This window comes from Fukomys damarensis, unplaced genomic scaffold (genome assembly GCF_012274545.1).
Source record: "Fukomys damarensis isolate Sample0158 unplaced genomic scaffold, DMR_v1.0_HiC HiC_scaffold_19, whole genome shotgun sequence".
NCBI lineage: Eukaryota > Metazoa > Chordata > Mammalia > Rodentia > Bathyergidae > Fukomys > Fukomys damarensis.
In genome coordinates, this window is record NW_022900931.1 from 877,884 (window position 1) to 892,046 (window position 14,163).

The 14,163-nt window shown below is 50.4% G+C and overlaps 1 protein-coding gene across 9 annotated transcripts in view; it reads left to right on the top strand.

The window, feature by feature from the left end:
- Positions 1–4,786, top strand: part of Brd1 (bromodomain containing 1) — a 50,655-nt gene extending 45,869 nt beyond the window's left edge. For 4 of the 9 annotated variants that reach the window (XM_033766164.1, XM_033766163.1, XM_033766167.1 and 1 more), the window contains 6 exons: positions 1,003–1,291; positions 1,683–1,810; positions 2,553–2,662; positions 2,784–2,894; positions 2,979–3,022; positions 3,676–3,939. In XM_033766164.1, the coding sequence (XP_033622055.1) occupies positions 1,003–1,291; positions 1,683–1,810; positions 2,553–2,662; positions 2,784–2,894; positions 2,979–3,022; positions 3,676–3,859 (866 nt within the window). In that variant the 3' untranslated portion in view covers positions 3,860–3,939. Of the gene's footprint in view, positions 1–1,002; positions 1,292–1,682; positions 1,811–2,552; positions 2,663–2,783; positions 2,895–2,948; positions 3,023–3,675; positions 3,940–4,276 lie in introns of those variants that run through there. The other 5 variants (XM_033766166.1, XM_033766168.1, XM_019208983.2 and 2 more) reach the window with 4 other exon arrangements.
- Positions 4,787–14,163: the final 9,377 nt, after the last annotated feature.

Consider the following 14,163-nt stretch of genomic DNA (forward strand, 5'->3'; position numbering starts at 1 on the left):
AAGCCCTGTGGTCTGGCCACCAGAGCCAAAATCTTTCTGAGAAGTTTTATTCACCACTTCACACATTCCACTTTGGATATAGATTCGTAATTAATATTTTAGGGGTGACATGTGGGAAGATAAGGCTCCTTTTTGTGACCCCTTGCCCAGCTGTTGTACTGAAGGGTGCCAGGCACACAGCTGATCTCGCCCCTCCCAGCTGCGGCCTGTGACAGCTGTGCCTCATCCTGTGTGCCCCACCCCGTGTGCCCTGGTTGCTCACTTAGCAGGGAGGCAAGTGCTGGGCGGTGGAGTAGACTCTGAGTCTGCCCTGATTAATTGCTCTTGCTGAGTTGCGGTGGTCTGTTCAGCAGCCCAGGACACAGAGGAACCACAGAGCCACTCCCTGTGCTGGGAGGTACCTTGGTGTGGTGGGTTTGGGGGCCTTAGATTAATGGGGCCTGCATTTTCTGTTTTAAGGGTTTTCTTCAGCATTTTCCAGGTTCTATATTAATTTCTGTTTTTTGAAACAAGCTTTTTAAAAAAGACCCTAAGTTACTTTTCCTGGAGCTTCACAAATGCGATTGTTTTTGGTGATGGTGTCATGACACCCTTGGGGCCCTGGTGTTGGAGAGGGGGCCTTTGTCACAGCTCACAGAAGTGTGTGACTCAATCTTTTAGCTGTGAAGGGGTAGTCAGAGCCTTCACTTTGGTGCCTTTTAAAAGAGAAAGGAGAGCAAACGCTTTTTTCATCTTTGAGCAGGGCTCACAGCACAGCTCCCTCTCGCATTCCCCTTGATTGTTGTGTTGGTTTTGGTCGGGAAACACTGCTTTGTATGTGGCTTTGGTTCTGGCACCTATAGCTCACTGCTGGGGAATCTCAGAGGCTAAAGATAAAACAGTGTCCAGTGTGAAATGCTGTTTGGGAAGCACATTTAATGAAAGTCCGGATCTGGCATGGGGGAGAGTCAGGGAGCACGACTCACGGCCGGGCTGACCGGGCATTTGCCTGTTGTATTCCAGGTCTCACCAATGGCTTTGGGGGCTCGAGGAATGAGCAGGAGCCGGGCAGTGGCCTGGGGAGGAAATCCGCCCCCCGGCGTCGCTGTGTGTCCGAGTCTAGCATCTCTTCCAGCAACAGCCCGCTCTGTGACTCAAGGTGGGCACCACCTCGTCTCCGCCTGCGCAGTCTCCGAGCGCCCCCGGCTCTCAGCACCCACCTGGCTGCTCTGGACCCAGGGGGCCCAGCTCCCAACCTAAGGGCCCTGAGAGAGTCTGGCCTGGGATCCGATCCGTGTGTCCACTCTGCCTGGTAGGACAGTTTCCCGTATGATGTCTTCATCTGCTTCGTAGTGTTAAGTGTAAATGGGAAATAAAACCACAGTGAAGACTAGCACACTTGCAGAGTCTGCAGAGATTGGCATTTAGCCATCCCTCCCAGAATCTTGCCGTGGTCAAGATGGTGGTCTGCACAGCGCTACCTGGCTTCCTGGTGGAGACCACTTTGGCGGCAGGGACACGATAGCCAAGAGCGCCCTTGTCACCACAGGCCATACCTGCCTGCCTAGTCCTGGGATGTTAGGAACTGTCCTCCACCTGTCAGCAGCCGTGCGGTGCAGCCTGGGTCAGGATAAAGCCCGGGCTGGGCTGGGTGTCTGCCCTCGGGGGCACCTGACCCTGACCAGACCCCGCTCTCCCCACAGCCTCAGCACTCCCAAGTGTGGGCGTGGCAAGCCTGCCCTTGTGCGAAGGCACACACTGGAGGACCGCAGTGAGCTGATCTCTTGCATCGAGAATGGCAATTATGCCAAGGCAGCCCGAATCGCAGCTGGTGAGCCCTGTGCAGCCCTGGGATGTGGGCAGGGTACAGACGGCAGCCGAGTCCAGGTGCAGTGCCTCTGAGCCGGGCCTGCAGGGTATGGTGGGGATCCCTCCCTTAGAGGGATCTGTGGAGGGCAGAGGCTCTTCAGCAGCGGCTGGGGTCAGAGGACTTGGCCCTGCCTCGAGATGCTTCAGGCCTAGGTGGGCCGCTCCCGGCCATGAGGTCCTGTCTATAGCTGAGGCTGGCTGCCAGCTGGGTCCCTTTCTGCTGGGTCACTCGGCTCTGGGGGCAGAGGGCCCTCTGTTGCCTTGGGCCTGGGCTCCAGCAGGCACTGGGCTCACTCTGAGGTGGCCCTGCAGGGGAGAGAGGGGAAGCATGAGGCTGGGTGCATGGGCTCCCTCGTGGTTTGACAAGTGTGACAGCCTAGGAGGTGCTCTGCTGGTGGTGGTGGGAGGGGACCTTCCATCTCGGGCAGTGGTCTGGACTTGGAGCCAGTGGCTCTGGAGACGAGCGCCCTCTGCTGGGATGAGCAGGGCCTGTTCTTTGGAGACAGCCAGGACTTTGGTCTTGAACTTGAGGCCTTGCTTGGCTATAGTGCCCCTGTCTCTGAGAGCCTGTCCTAGGTGGGGCTAGGGGGGCAAGGGGCTGGGCACCTGGGGTCCCACACTTGGCACTGGGGAGGGCAGGAGCTTGTCCACGTTGGTGGGGGAGTCCAGGGTAGTGCTCACTGTCAGGGCTCCTTCCTTCCCAGAAGTGGGGCAGAACAGCATGTGGATCTCCACGGATGCCGCTGCCTCCGTGTTGGAGCCCCTGAAGGTGGTGTGGGCCAAGTGCAGCGGCTACCCCTCCTACCCCGCCCTGGTGAGTGCTGCAGGAAGGGGCGGTTGCGCTGGCACAGTCTGATGTGTGTGTGTGTGCGCGCGGGGCGGGGGGCGTGCCTTGGGCACAAGCACTCAGAGTGCCTGGTGCGTGTTCTTGGCAGATCATAGACCCCAAGATGCCACGAGTGCCTGGCCACCACAATGGCGTCACTATTCCTGCACCGCCCCTGGACGTGTTGAAGGTGGGCGAGCACATGCAGACCAAGTCTGAGGAGAAGACCACCACAATCGCCACTATTCCTGCACCGCCCCTGGACGTGTTGAAGGTGGGCGAGCACATGCAGACCAAGTCTGAGGAGAAGCTTTTCCTCGTCTTGTTCTTTGACAATAAGAGGAGCTGGTGAGTATGGCCATGGGGTGTGTGCCCCACCTTGGTTTCTGGGGTGCAGCAGCCTGGTGGGCTTGTGCATCCACCAGTCCTCACACAGCTGATGGCTGAGAAGGACGCTGCCCCTTGAGCCCGTGAGACGGGGGCCTGCGGTCTCTGTGGGATAGGAGCACTGGTCAGTCTCTTCTTCCTCGGGAGACTGGGTCCCTGCTGGCCCAGGCACTGTCTCCTTATCTTGAGGCCACTGCAGTGCTGCTCCAGCGCCCAGTGAAGGGCCCGACTCTGTGCTCTGCCTGGTGTTCCCTGCCCGTCTCCTGGTCTCTGCTGTGCCCAGTGCTGCCCTCCTGCTCGGCCCTGTGCCTGCTGCGGGAAGGGCACGGTGCTCTGGCCCTGTGTCTAGCTGGGGTACTTGGCCCTTCATAAAGGCCTTACCCTCTTGCCCATCAGACATCCTGCCCTGGGCCTCACTGGCCCGTGTCGTGTGTGCTGCACGTTTGCCCATATTAAGCATGTGCTCCACACCGCGTGCCCTGCTCGTCCTGCATGGCCACTCGGGGACATTGGGGGAGGCGTCTCACGGCTACGCGGGTCCTCATGGCTGGCACAGCCAAGGCCAAGGGCTGCTGTGTATGTAGCCGGGCTCACTGTCCCCCTTCTCTCCAAAGGCAGTGGCTCCCTAAGTCCAAGATGGCACCCCTGGGCATCGATGAGACCATCGACAAGCTGAAGATGATGGAGGGGAGGAACTCCAGCATCCGAAAGGCTGTGCGCATTGCTTTTGACCGTGCCATGAACCACCTGAGCCGCGTGCACGGGGAGCCGGCCAGCGACCTCAGCGACATAGATTGAGGCAGGCGGCTCCGGGGGCGGAGGTTGTCCATAGTGTTGATACGCTGTACATGTTTGTATATTGTTCAGAACTTAACTTATTCTGATTTAGAGTCGTAGGTCTGTAATTCTTTTTTCCCCAGGGAGGGGGGACATTTTGTTTCCAAGTTTCCTGTGAAGCCACCTGGTCTGGGCGCTTCGGGGGGGGGTGTGCGTCCGGGCTGCACGGCGTGGGCGCCTCTTGCCCGGGTGCCACGCGCCTCCCTTTCTTTATCTGTAGCTTTTTTTTTTTAAAGACTTTTGAATGTTTAATAATTTTGTAAATCATACTCTTTACACAGAGTACCACTTATTTAATAAGACGGGATGTAAATTTACAGTGACAAATGTGTATTTTAAGAAAGAAAATGACATTATTTTGAATGGTACTTTGTGCAGAGAGGAGGAGAATCCATTTATGCTGTGTGCACCCTTGCAGACCACCAAAAACACTCCGCCGGTGACGCCGGGGGCGCTGCCGCTCACCCTGCCCCAGACGTGCCTCCCAGCGGATTATTTATTGTAGAAAGTGTATTCATTTGCTTTATAAAGAAAAATAAATTTGCAAAGGTATATTGATATGCATTTTTATACAGGCACATAACAACTCGACTTGGTTTGGGAGCAGAATGTGTGGTGTGGTTCTATAAATGACTCTGGCCTGTGTGTACTTTGATTTTGTAACTTGTAATCTTTTGTTTACAATGAGGGGCTTTCTGTAACTTGTTTTAATTTAGAAATTTGGTAGCAATAGAACTTTGGATACATTTTTGTATGGTACATGTGATGTATATAGAATTAGTACTTTATTTTTATTTTTAAGAGGTAAAGCATTATGTTAGGGGGTAAAAGTAGGGTGGGTTTCCAAATTTGCATTTTTTTATATTAAAAATAAAGTCAATATTTGGACAGTGTGGCCCTTTTATTCCTACATCACCAGGAAGCTGGGTGAGCAAGAGCCCTGGGGGGCGGGAAGGGGTACAGGTCGCTGTAAGGCATGGTGAGGCAGATGGGTGCTTGATCCCAAAACCTGTCCTGGGGTAGCATTATTTATTATGCCTACTCATTATTTAAAAGCTATAAAAATGTTCTTTCAAATCTACATTGTAATATCTTCAGAGAAACTTGGAAATAAAGTCATCCTTTGGTAGTTACTCTCTGCATGCTTGGCAGACGGCCCTCTGCTGGGAGTCCAGGATGGTTGCGTCCTGGACCCCTCGGGAGGCCTGTTGGCCTCTAGAGTAGGAGCTGGAACCCAGATGCTGCCATGTCTCCGCGGGGAAGCTGGGACCCTGCTCCTGGCAGGCGCTGTCTGCTTGCTTTCTGTTTCCCTCCAGACTAAGCCTGCTTTTGAGAGGAGGCGCTGTCTGCAGAGCAGGATATTAGGCCCTCAGTCTTTGCTTTTGATGTGGCTGTAGTATCCGTTTAATAATTTTGTAAATCATACTCTACACAGAGTACCACTTATTAATACGATCGGATGTAAATTTACAGTGACAAATGTGCATTTTAAGAAAGAAAATGACAGGCACCTCAGGAAGATGGCAGCTCAGCACTTAGGGTGCGGGGTCTGCACAGGGTGCATCTAGGAGAGGTAAAGGAAGTAATTGGGGTGTGCCCAGAGAGATTGTGGGGGGATGGGAGTTTTAGGGGCTTCCCAGGACGGGGGAGTCAGGACAAGGGAGTACATTAAAATCCCAGCCCCCTGGGACTGAGGACTCCCTTTCCCACTGGCTGAGTGTCCATGGGCTGGCAGTGCCCTGTGGGGGTGTGGGCTCCTTCACGGCCCTGCATCCTAGAGTCCTGGAGGTGACAGAAGGTGAAGAGGGTGAGGCCTGGGACCTGGTGCTAAGCAGGGTCCAGGACAGCAAAGTCCCCTCTGTCCTGCTGTGTCCAGCCACCCACTCCACTCCTTCCCTGGGCTCTGTCCATCCTTGCATCACCACTGCTGGCCTCACTGGGTGCCCAGGTTCCAGGTCAGCACCAATAGCCACAGCTTGTCACTGTGACTGAGGGCCACCTCGTTGCCCCATGGCCCCAGAGAAAGGTCTCTGGCATGGAGAAGAAGGCCTGGAGAAGCCCGACAGGGAGAACAGGCCCTGCCCGCCTGGCGAGGACCCCAGGGCAGCGTACCCACTGTGCCAGGAGGCTGCTCGTCTGTGGGCCAGCTGTGAAGCTTCACTGCAGCACCTGAGTGAGCAGCTGCAGCGGAAATCTCCCCTGGACTCCTGGCTCGGCGTGATGAATGCAGGAAGCGGAGGAGGTGGGTGTGGAGCTCAGGGTTGAGGCTGCCAGGTGGTACCAGCTGGAGAGTACCTAGGGCGGGCCCTTCCCCAGTGTTCTTCCATTCTGTGAATCTAGCCTGAGCCCCACACTGCCTCAGGCTCACAGGGGTTGTCCCTGCTTGGCCCTGACTGGATTTCTGGCTTCTGGTTGTTTATGACTCACATCTGTTTCATGTTCCTCCCCTGTGGAGGGTGTTGAGCACCCATGTTTGTGGTGAGGATGTGGCTGGGGGCGTGTGGTAAAGAGTTCAGGGATCTCCTCCATCCACACTGGACAGCAGGGCACAGACTGGGGACACAAGGCTTAGACCCTCTCTGCAGCTGGGCCTCTGTTCCTACAGTCAACACTGTTCTTCAGTGGTGTGGGGTCAGCTGGTTGGGGCTGGGGCCTTGCCGCCTGGAGAAATACACAGGTGCTTGGATTCAGGATGGGCCAGGGGTCTGAGGAGAAGTCACTCTTCTCCCAGGGGAGGTCACACTGAGCCCACATTCCCCTCGGGGCCCCTGGGAACCCTGCCCAGAAGCACAGGGTGGGCTTTGAGCACCAGCACTGCTTCTAGGCCAGGCCAGAGGGTGCAGGTGGGCTGGACCCTGCTGAGAGCTGCCGGGCCTCAAGGTGGAAGTGTGGAGAAGGGTGTACTTGCTCCTGTTGTCCCGGGTGACATGGAGCCCAACCAGGGCAGAGCTCCAGTGCCTGGACCTTCCCCTGTCCCTGGCTGGGGTGTACCTCAGAGAGGAGCTCTTGTTCAGCGCGCACCAGGCCCTGGTTTCAAGCCCCAGCACCGAGACAAAAAAGAAAAATTGGATGGTGAATGATAAGGTGCTCTTGGACTGTTCCTGATAGATTCCTGCAAGTTAATGGAAAATAAAATGCATGATATTTTCTTTTGATGAGAAAAGACAGATTTAGTTGGAACTAATCATCGATGGGGCCAGAAAAAGCTTGGAAACTGTGGAAGGAAAATAAAAATCTGAAAGCATTAGAAATATATGGCAATTCTCCCAACAGTGACTGTTCTGATGCACTGGTGCCCAGAGTCTGGAGCTCGGCATAGTCACAGGCCCGGCAGCTCTCAGCTTTGCTGCTGTTGCTGCTGATTAAGTCGTATTGTCGGTGGTGCAGGCTGCTACCTCTACACTGAGTGGCCAGCAGCCGTGGGAGCAGGGCTGCCACCTGAGGGCAGTTGAGGGCTGGGAGCCCTGTCTACAGCTGGGCCGGGGGCTGTCCTTCCCACAAGGGTCTCAGGATGGAGCACGGCCCCAGGGAAGCAGTGGTCTTGGTACTTGGGTGTTGGGTGGCTATTGCTCCTACCTTGTAACCTTTGCCCTGAGGCCTGGGGCTCAGCTGTGAGGCCCCTAAGATCTCAGTGTGAGGTATCTCTGGGCCCCAGGGGTTGCTGGGGAGCTTGTTGCATAACGCATATTGCCACATAAGTTTCCATGCACGTGGCCACTCACAGCACACACTCGTCATTGCAGAGTGTCTGGAGGCCAGGTTCCCGCCGAGGCCTTGAAACTCCAGCATCAAGTGGCATCTGAGCTGTGGTCCCCTGGGGCTTACCCTGGGAGACTCCATGCCCCTGCTCACCCACTAGCTCAGCCTTGCCATTCCCTTGGGCTCTGGGAAAGAGACTTCCCTTCCTAACTGCTGGCCGGAGGCTTCCCTTGGCCACTGCAGGTCCCACATGCGTTCCGAGCATGGCTACTTTGTTCTCAGCTCAGCAAAGAGAGACCCTGGCCAGATGGAGTTGCATTCTTGTCATCACACATATAATGTCCACTGCGTTAGCTTTGTCAGCGGCAGGACCTGTCAACACTCAGGCAGGGGCTTTGCTGGGCACACACACCAGTGGTGGGCTGCTGTCAGGGGCACGGCATGGTTCCACAGCCTAAGGGCCTGAGTCAAGCATGTGCATCTTGGGGTAGGAAGGACCAGTGTCCCCCAGCTCAAGGACACTCTCTCCTGTCCTCAACCAACCTTTCTTCTGGCAAATGCATATGCATGTGTGCCTAGAAACAGAATCGAAAAAGTGATGGGGCCGGGGATTTGGCTCAGTGGTTCCACCGCCTGCCTCTCAAGTGCAAGGGCCTGAGTTCAATTCCCCAGTACCAAAAAAACAACAAAAAAACTGATAGAACTTCAAGGAGAAGCGGACAAATCCACCATTACAGCTAGAGACCTTAGCACTGCGCTGTCAGTAACTGATGGTTCCAGCAGGCAGCAAATGGCAGCAGCTCCGTTGAACTGAACAGCACCATCAGTCAACTGCATCTAATTGACGTTATGGACGGCTTGCATTCTGTTCGAGCGTACATGGTCACTTGGCAGGACTCAGCACACGGGGCCAGAGAGCATTCCCTACACACTTGAAAGATCAGAAATCACATGCATGTGTTTCCAGACAATAGTGGAGTTGGGTGGGCTGGACAATCCAAAAATATTTGGAGAATAAAAAACAGATGGGTCAAGGACCCTTAAGAAAAATTTAAAAATATTTTGAATATGAAGATGCAATGTATCCAAAATTGGCAGTAATGTGCTAAAGAAATGCTTAGAGAAATTCATAGAATTCAACACTTCAGAAAAAAGTGCTAAAATCAATCATTTGAGTTCTCACCTTAGGACTCTAGAAAAAAGTATCAGGCCTGTAGCGAGTCAAAAAAAAAAATGTTTAAAACTAGAAGATAATGAAATTGGAAAGTTTCTTGAGAAGCTCAGTAAAATTGATAAACTTCTAGCCAGGCCAACTAAGAGAACACCCAAGTTGGTAGATCAGAAAGAGGCCACCACTGGGGATCCCATGGGCAGTGAAAGGACCATAGGGGGCTCTGTGAGGGACTTTGGATCCACACACAGGATAACTCAGATAGAATTGATCAATTCCTGGGAAGACAAGAGCCTGCCAAAACGTACACAAGAAGAAAACATCTGAATTGGCTCATACCAAAGAATGTCAGTCAATAATGATTCACCTTCAAAATCGGAAGCACCAGGCCAGATGGTTTCCTGTGAATTCTGCCAACAGTTGAGGAACGCACATCATTTCTCTGTGATACAGTCCAGAAATCAGAAACAGAAGGGACATCTCGCAACTCATTCTATGAGGCCAACATTATCCTCCTCCTAGAACTGCACAAAAGCTTTACAAGAAAAGAGGACAGGCCAATATATCCCAGAAATATAGTTGAAAAATTCCCAGCAAAATATTAGCAAATACAATTGGGCTGGGGATTTAGCTCAGCGGTTCCACCACCTGCCTTGCCAGGGCAAGGTCCCAAGTTCGATCCCCGGTACCAAACAAAACAAAAAAACAATAAAAAGAATTATACATCATGACCAAATGAGATTTATCTCAAGTATGCAAAAATAGTGCAGCATTCAAAACCCAATTAATGTATCCACCACACCAACAAGCTAAAGAAGGAAAACGACATGATCATATCACTAGATGCAGGAAAAACGTGTGACAAAATCTAACACCCATTCCACTGAATGGGGAACAGAGGAGAACTTTCTCCACTTGGACATCTACAAAAACTACAGTGATCGTTATCATGAAGAAAACTCCCATGTTTTCTGACTCATAGTCACCTGTACCTATTAACCCACCCGCCCACCCACCCACTCACTCCTCCATCAGCACCGTTCACCACCCCTCCCTCCGTTTGTGCGCCCCACCCCACTGCCCATCTCGGCACGCCCGTTTACCTGGCCCACCTCCAGTCCGTCCATCCTCCCGTGCCTTTGCCCACCCACCGTCCACATATCCGTCCAGCCATCCACCAATGGTTCATTCATTCATCTGTCTGCTATGGTGTGAATGCCTGTCCCCTCTCGGACACCGCACTTAACAGGGCGGAGAGGTGAGACATTGCAGGTGATTAGGCCACAAGAGGTCTGTCCCCAGGGAAGGAATGAATGTTTACATAAACTGGTGAGTTTTGCTCCTTTTGTCTCTTTTACCTTCCTCCTTTTGCCACGTGATGATTCAGCATTAAGGCCCTTGACAGATGATGGCATCCTCATATTGGTTCTCCCAGCCTCTGGAACGGCAGGAAAATGAATTTCTGTTCATTATAAATTAAGTCACTACAGCACTACAGGAGGGAATGCTACGTCATCCCCCAGCGCCCCCGCAGCCCCCAGCCTCATCTGTCTCTCCTTCCCCTTCTGTGAGCTGGGGTTCGGAGCTAAGAGGCAAAGATGACGGAGGAACCGTTTTGACACTCACAGAGCTGATATTCTAGGAATTCACGTGAGATCCTAGTCCAAAAGCCCAGGTGAGACATGAGACATGCCCCAAAAATGTCATTCTGAGGGTGGGGCCTCAACCTTGTTGGTCATTGATGTTCACAGTGGAAGGAGATTGACGAAAAGAAAATGTGTGGAAAGGACAGAACTTGGGACTGAGTCCTAAAATGTGGCAAGACCGATGCAGTAAGTATGTTTGATGCGAGGGGAAGTATTTTTGCAGGGGATTCAGGGCAACGTGTCTTTCACTGTGACACATGAACAGTTTTTGACATTCGCCGTATTTTTTATCACACCTCACATGCTTAGAGACTAGAGTTTCGTGAGACACTTCCGAACTTTCTAACCACGTGGCTGTGCCGTTTTGCATTTCCATCAACCCCGAGTGAGCGTCCCCGTAGTTCCACAGCATTACCAGCACTTGATGCTGTCAGTGTTCTAAATCGTGGCCATGCAGTGGGTGTGTGGTGTGTCTCACTGTCATTTTAATTTGCATTTTCCTGATGACGTGTGATGTAAAGCACCTTTTCACACCTGTGTGTGTGTACGTGTGTCTTCCTTGGTGAGGTGCTTTTTAAGGTGTTGGGCTTAAGTTTTATGTCAAATTGTTCTTTTTCTCATTGTTGAGTTAAAAGCATTCTTTGTATGTTTTGGGTGATAGCCTTTAATCAGACATGTCTTTTGCAAATATTCTCTCCCCAGTCTGTACTGTGTCTTTTTATTCTGCTGACAGCATCTTTTGTGTAGAAGAATCTTCAAAGCTTCAATGAAGGCTAAACCTTTTTTTCCTGGTCTGTGCCTTTCGAGTGTATCTTGAAAGTCATTACCAAAGCCTGGAATTTTTTCTGTACTGTCTTCTAGGCATTTTGGAGTTTTAGATGTTGTATCCAAGTCTGTGATCCATTTTGAGCTAACTTTTGTGAAGGGTAATAAAGATGTCTAGAATCACTGTGTCACGTGCATGGCTGTTAGACTGTTTCTCACCGTTGGTTGAGAGAACTGAACTTTGCTCCACTCTGTTGCTTTTGCTTTGTTGTCAGAGATCCACAGACACATGTGTGACTCTGTGCTCTTTATTTTATTCTGGTCCATGGATTGATTCGTCTGTTCTTTCACGAGTGCCATACTGTCTCAATTCCTGTGTCTTCTTGAAGTCTAGTGGAGTCAGCCCTCCAACTTTGCTCATTGTATTGGCTATTCTGAGTCTTCTGCCTCTCCGTGTACACTTAAGAATCAATTCACCAATATCCACATGCTGGATTTCAACTGAGTTTGCGTTGAATCCACTGTCCAAGTTAGGAAGAACAGACATGGTCACAATATTGAAGCTTTCTATGTGTGCGCATGGGATATCTTCTATGGAGCACTTCCTTTCCTTTCCTTTAGTTCGTTAGAGTTTTATAATTTCATCATAAAGCTCCTGTACATATTTTGTTAGATTTATTACAAAGTATTTTGTTTTCAGGGTGCTAAAGTAAATGATATTGTGCTTTTTTGTGTGTGTGCAGGAAAAAATTTATTGAGAGAAAGGTAGCTTCTAAGAGCTCACCCAACTTCTCAAAGGTGTTTTATGGGACAGAGCCATGAGGTGAGGTGGGTTCAAGGTGGGGCAATACTACAGTCAACTGTTAAGATTACAAGTACAGTCACTCAGGTAATATTGATCCAATGAGAAATCACAAGGTGGACAAAACTATGAACAACCAATAAGATTATGCCAAGTATAGTCGCTTAGGTAATACTGATTAAATGGGGTTCCACTGGGGAAACAAGTCATGTAGTACAAAGAATGAGCAAAGATTTTTGGTGGTAAGGGGTGGGTCAGGGATCTTTCTTGGAAGATCTTGGTCCCCCACCCAGGTGATGCCTACTTAGAATATCAGTCACTGCTATTTATCCTACATGGGTGTGGTAGTTTCTCTCCTTTTACAATGCTGGCCTTCCATAAATGTGTCTTGATTGTCCTCCATGTTGGCTCTTGGACAGTCCTCCATTTTGGGTCCTCTTGGGCTGGCCCTAACTGCCTATAAGATACCTAATTAACTTATTTATCTACAATATTCCCCCCTCTGAAGAAGTACCCCTAACTGCTGTGAGGGGCAAAGGGCAGAAGGTTGTTCTGGCTACTTTTGGCTCAAGAGGGTCCAAGTTGTGATCAGCAGCCAGAGTTATTCTACCAAGGGTCTATCTAAAGGCCCTCAATAGGTACAAGGCATTGTCATCTTGGGTAGGCATGTAGATTTCAATCTGGAGGAGACAAAGGCAAAGAAACAATTAAGAATATGTGGGCCAAGTAATCAGGTCGGCAGGATTGCTATGAATATAGCCAACAAGTGTTTCCTCCAGGAGGAACTAGTAGTAGCCTCCCACAAGAGCAGATCGAAGGACTTCAGAATCTGACATAGAAGTCATAGTGTAATTTAGCAGTTAGTTATGAGCTGTTTACAAGGTTGATCTGGTGGATCTTGGTAAAAGAAGTCTAGCACATTTGTCATTGGTAGGACAGCTTGGAGTTTGGCAGCCACTAGGCAAGAAGAAACAACATTTAATCTAAGCATGAGCACTAGAATGGAAAGGAAGGTTGGGGCAAGAGTCACACTTAGAAACTGAAATGGTGAGTGATTGTAACCTGTCTTAGAGCTCTTAGACTCTGATATTGATGGAGGTTATAATCTATGGAACAAATAGCCAAAGCTGATGAAACAAAAAGAAGATCTATAAAGCAAAAAGACCAAAGTTTAGAACCTATGAAAGAAAACTCCTACCTCTGATCAGTAATCTTGATGGAAGACCTCCAGAATGATATAGGGGAAGAGATGTAACTAGATGTAGCTAGATATCCAAAGTGCAAGTTTGTGTTCTCTAAAATAGAAGAATGAATTCTAGGAGCAACAGAGGTTAAGAGTAGGGAAAATTTATTGAGAGAAAGATTAGTGCCTGTCTTAAGAGAGACAGCAGGGAGACCAGAAAATGGGTTTCCCCTTTGCTTTTGATTTCAAATTCACTTGTATGTTGCTATTATGTGGGAAAGCAATTGATTTTTGAATATTACCTTGTATCCTAATAACCTTGATATAATTACTAACTACTTCTAGAATATACGGGTTAGATTTCTTGTTGCTGGGACAAAATACTGGACACTTACAACTTGAAGGAAGAAAGGTTTAATCTGGCTTATGGTTTCAGAGGTTTTAGTCCATAGTCAGCTGGCAAAGGCAGAAACATGATGGTGGAGATGCCTCATGGTTCGTAGCTGCTCACTTCATGGCAGCCAGGAGTCAGAGCACAGGGGAAGAGTGCCAGAGAAAAAGGGTCAGAGACTAGGTGTAGTCTCCAACACCATGTCTTGTGATCTTCACAGACACACCCAGAATACGCTTTACTAATCTCTCAAATCAGTGACATTGACAATAAAGATTAACCATGTTCCACCCTGAGTCACTGTCGTGGATTAACTAATGGTCAACGTGTAAGGCCCAGCTGAACTGAGTGAGCCTGGTCTGGGTGTGGGAGATCCACCTGAGGATTGCTGTCGATAGCCAGAAAAAGAGAACTGGAGGGGAAGATTGTGGCCTGTTGACTTTCTAGGAGAAGCTTGCTGCGGATGGTTTTCCTGATGTGAACTAGGCTGTTCTCACTGGAGGAGGAGCGCAAGGCCTCGCTGTTGCTGGAAATGGCTGCTGTTTTATCAGGGGAGCTCTGATCTTCACCGTGAGCATCACTTCCCGGCTCCAGTGTGGATCCCTCAG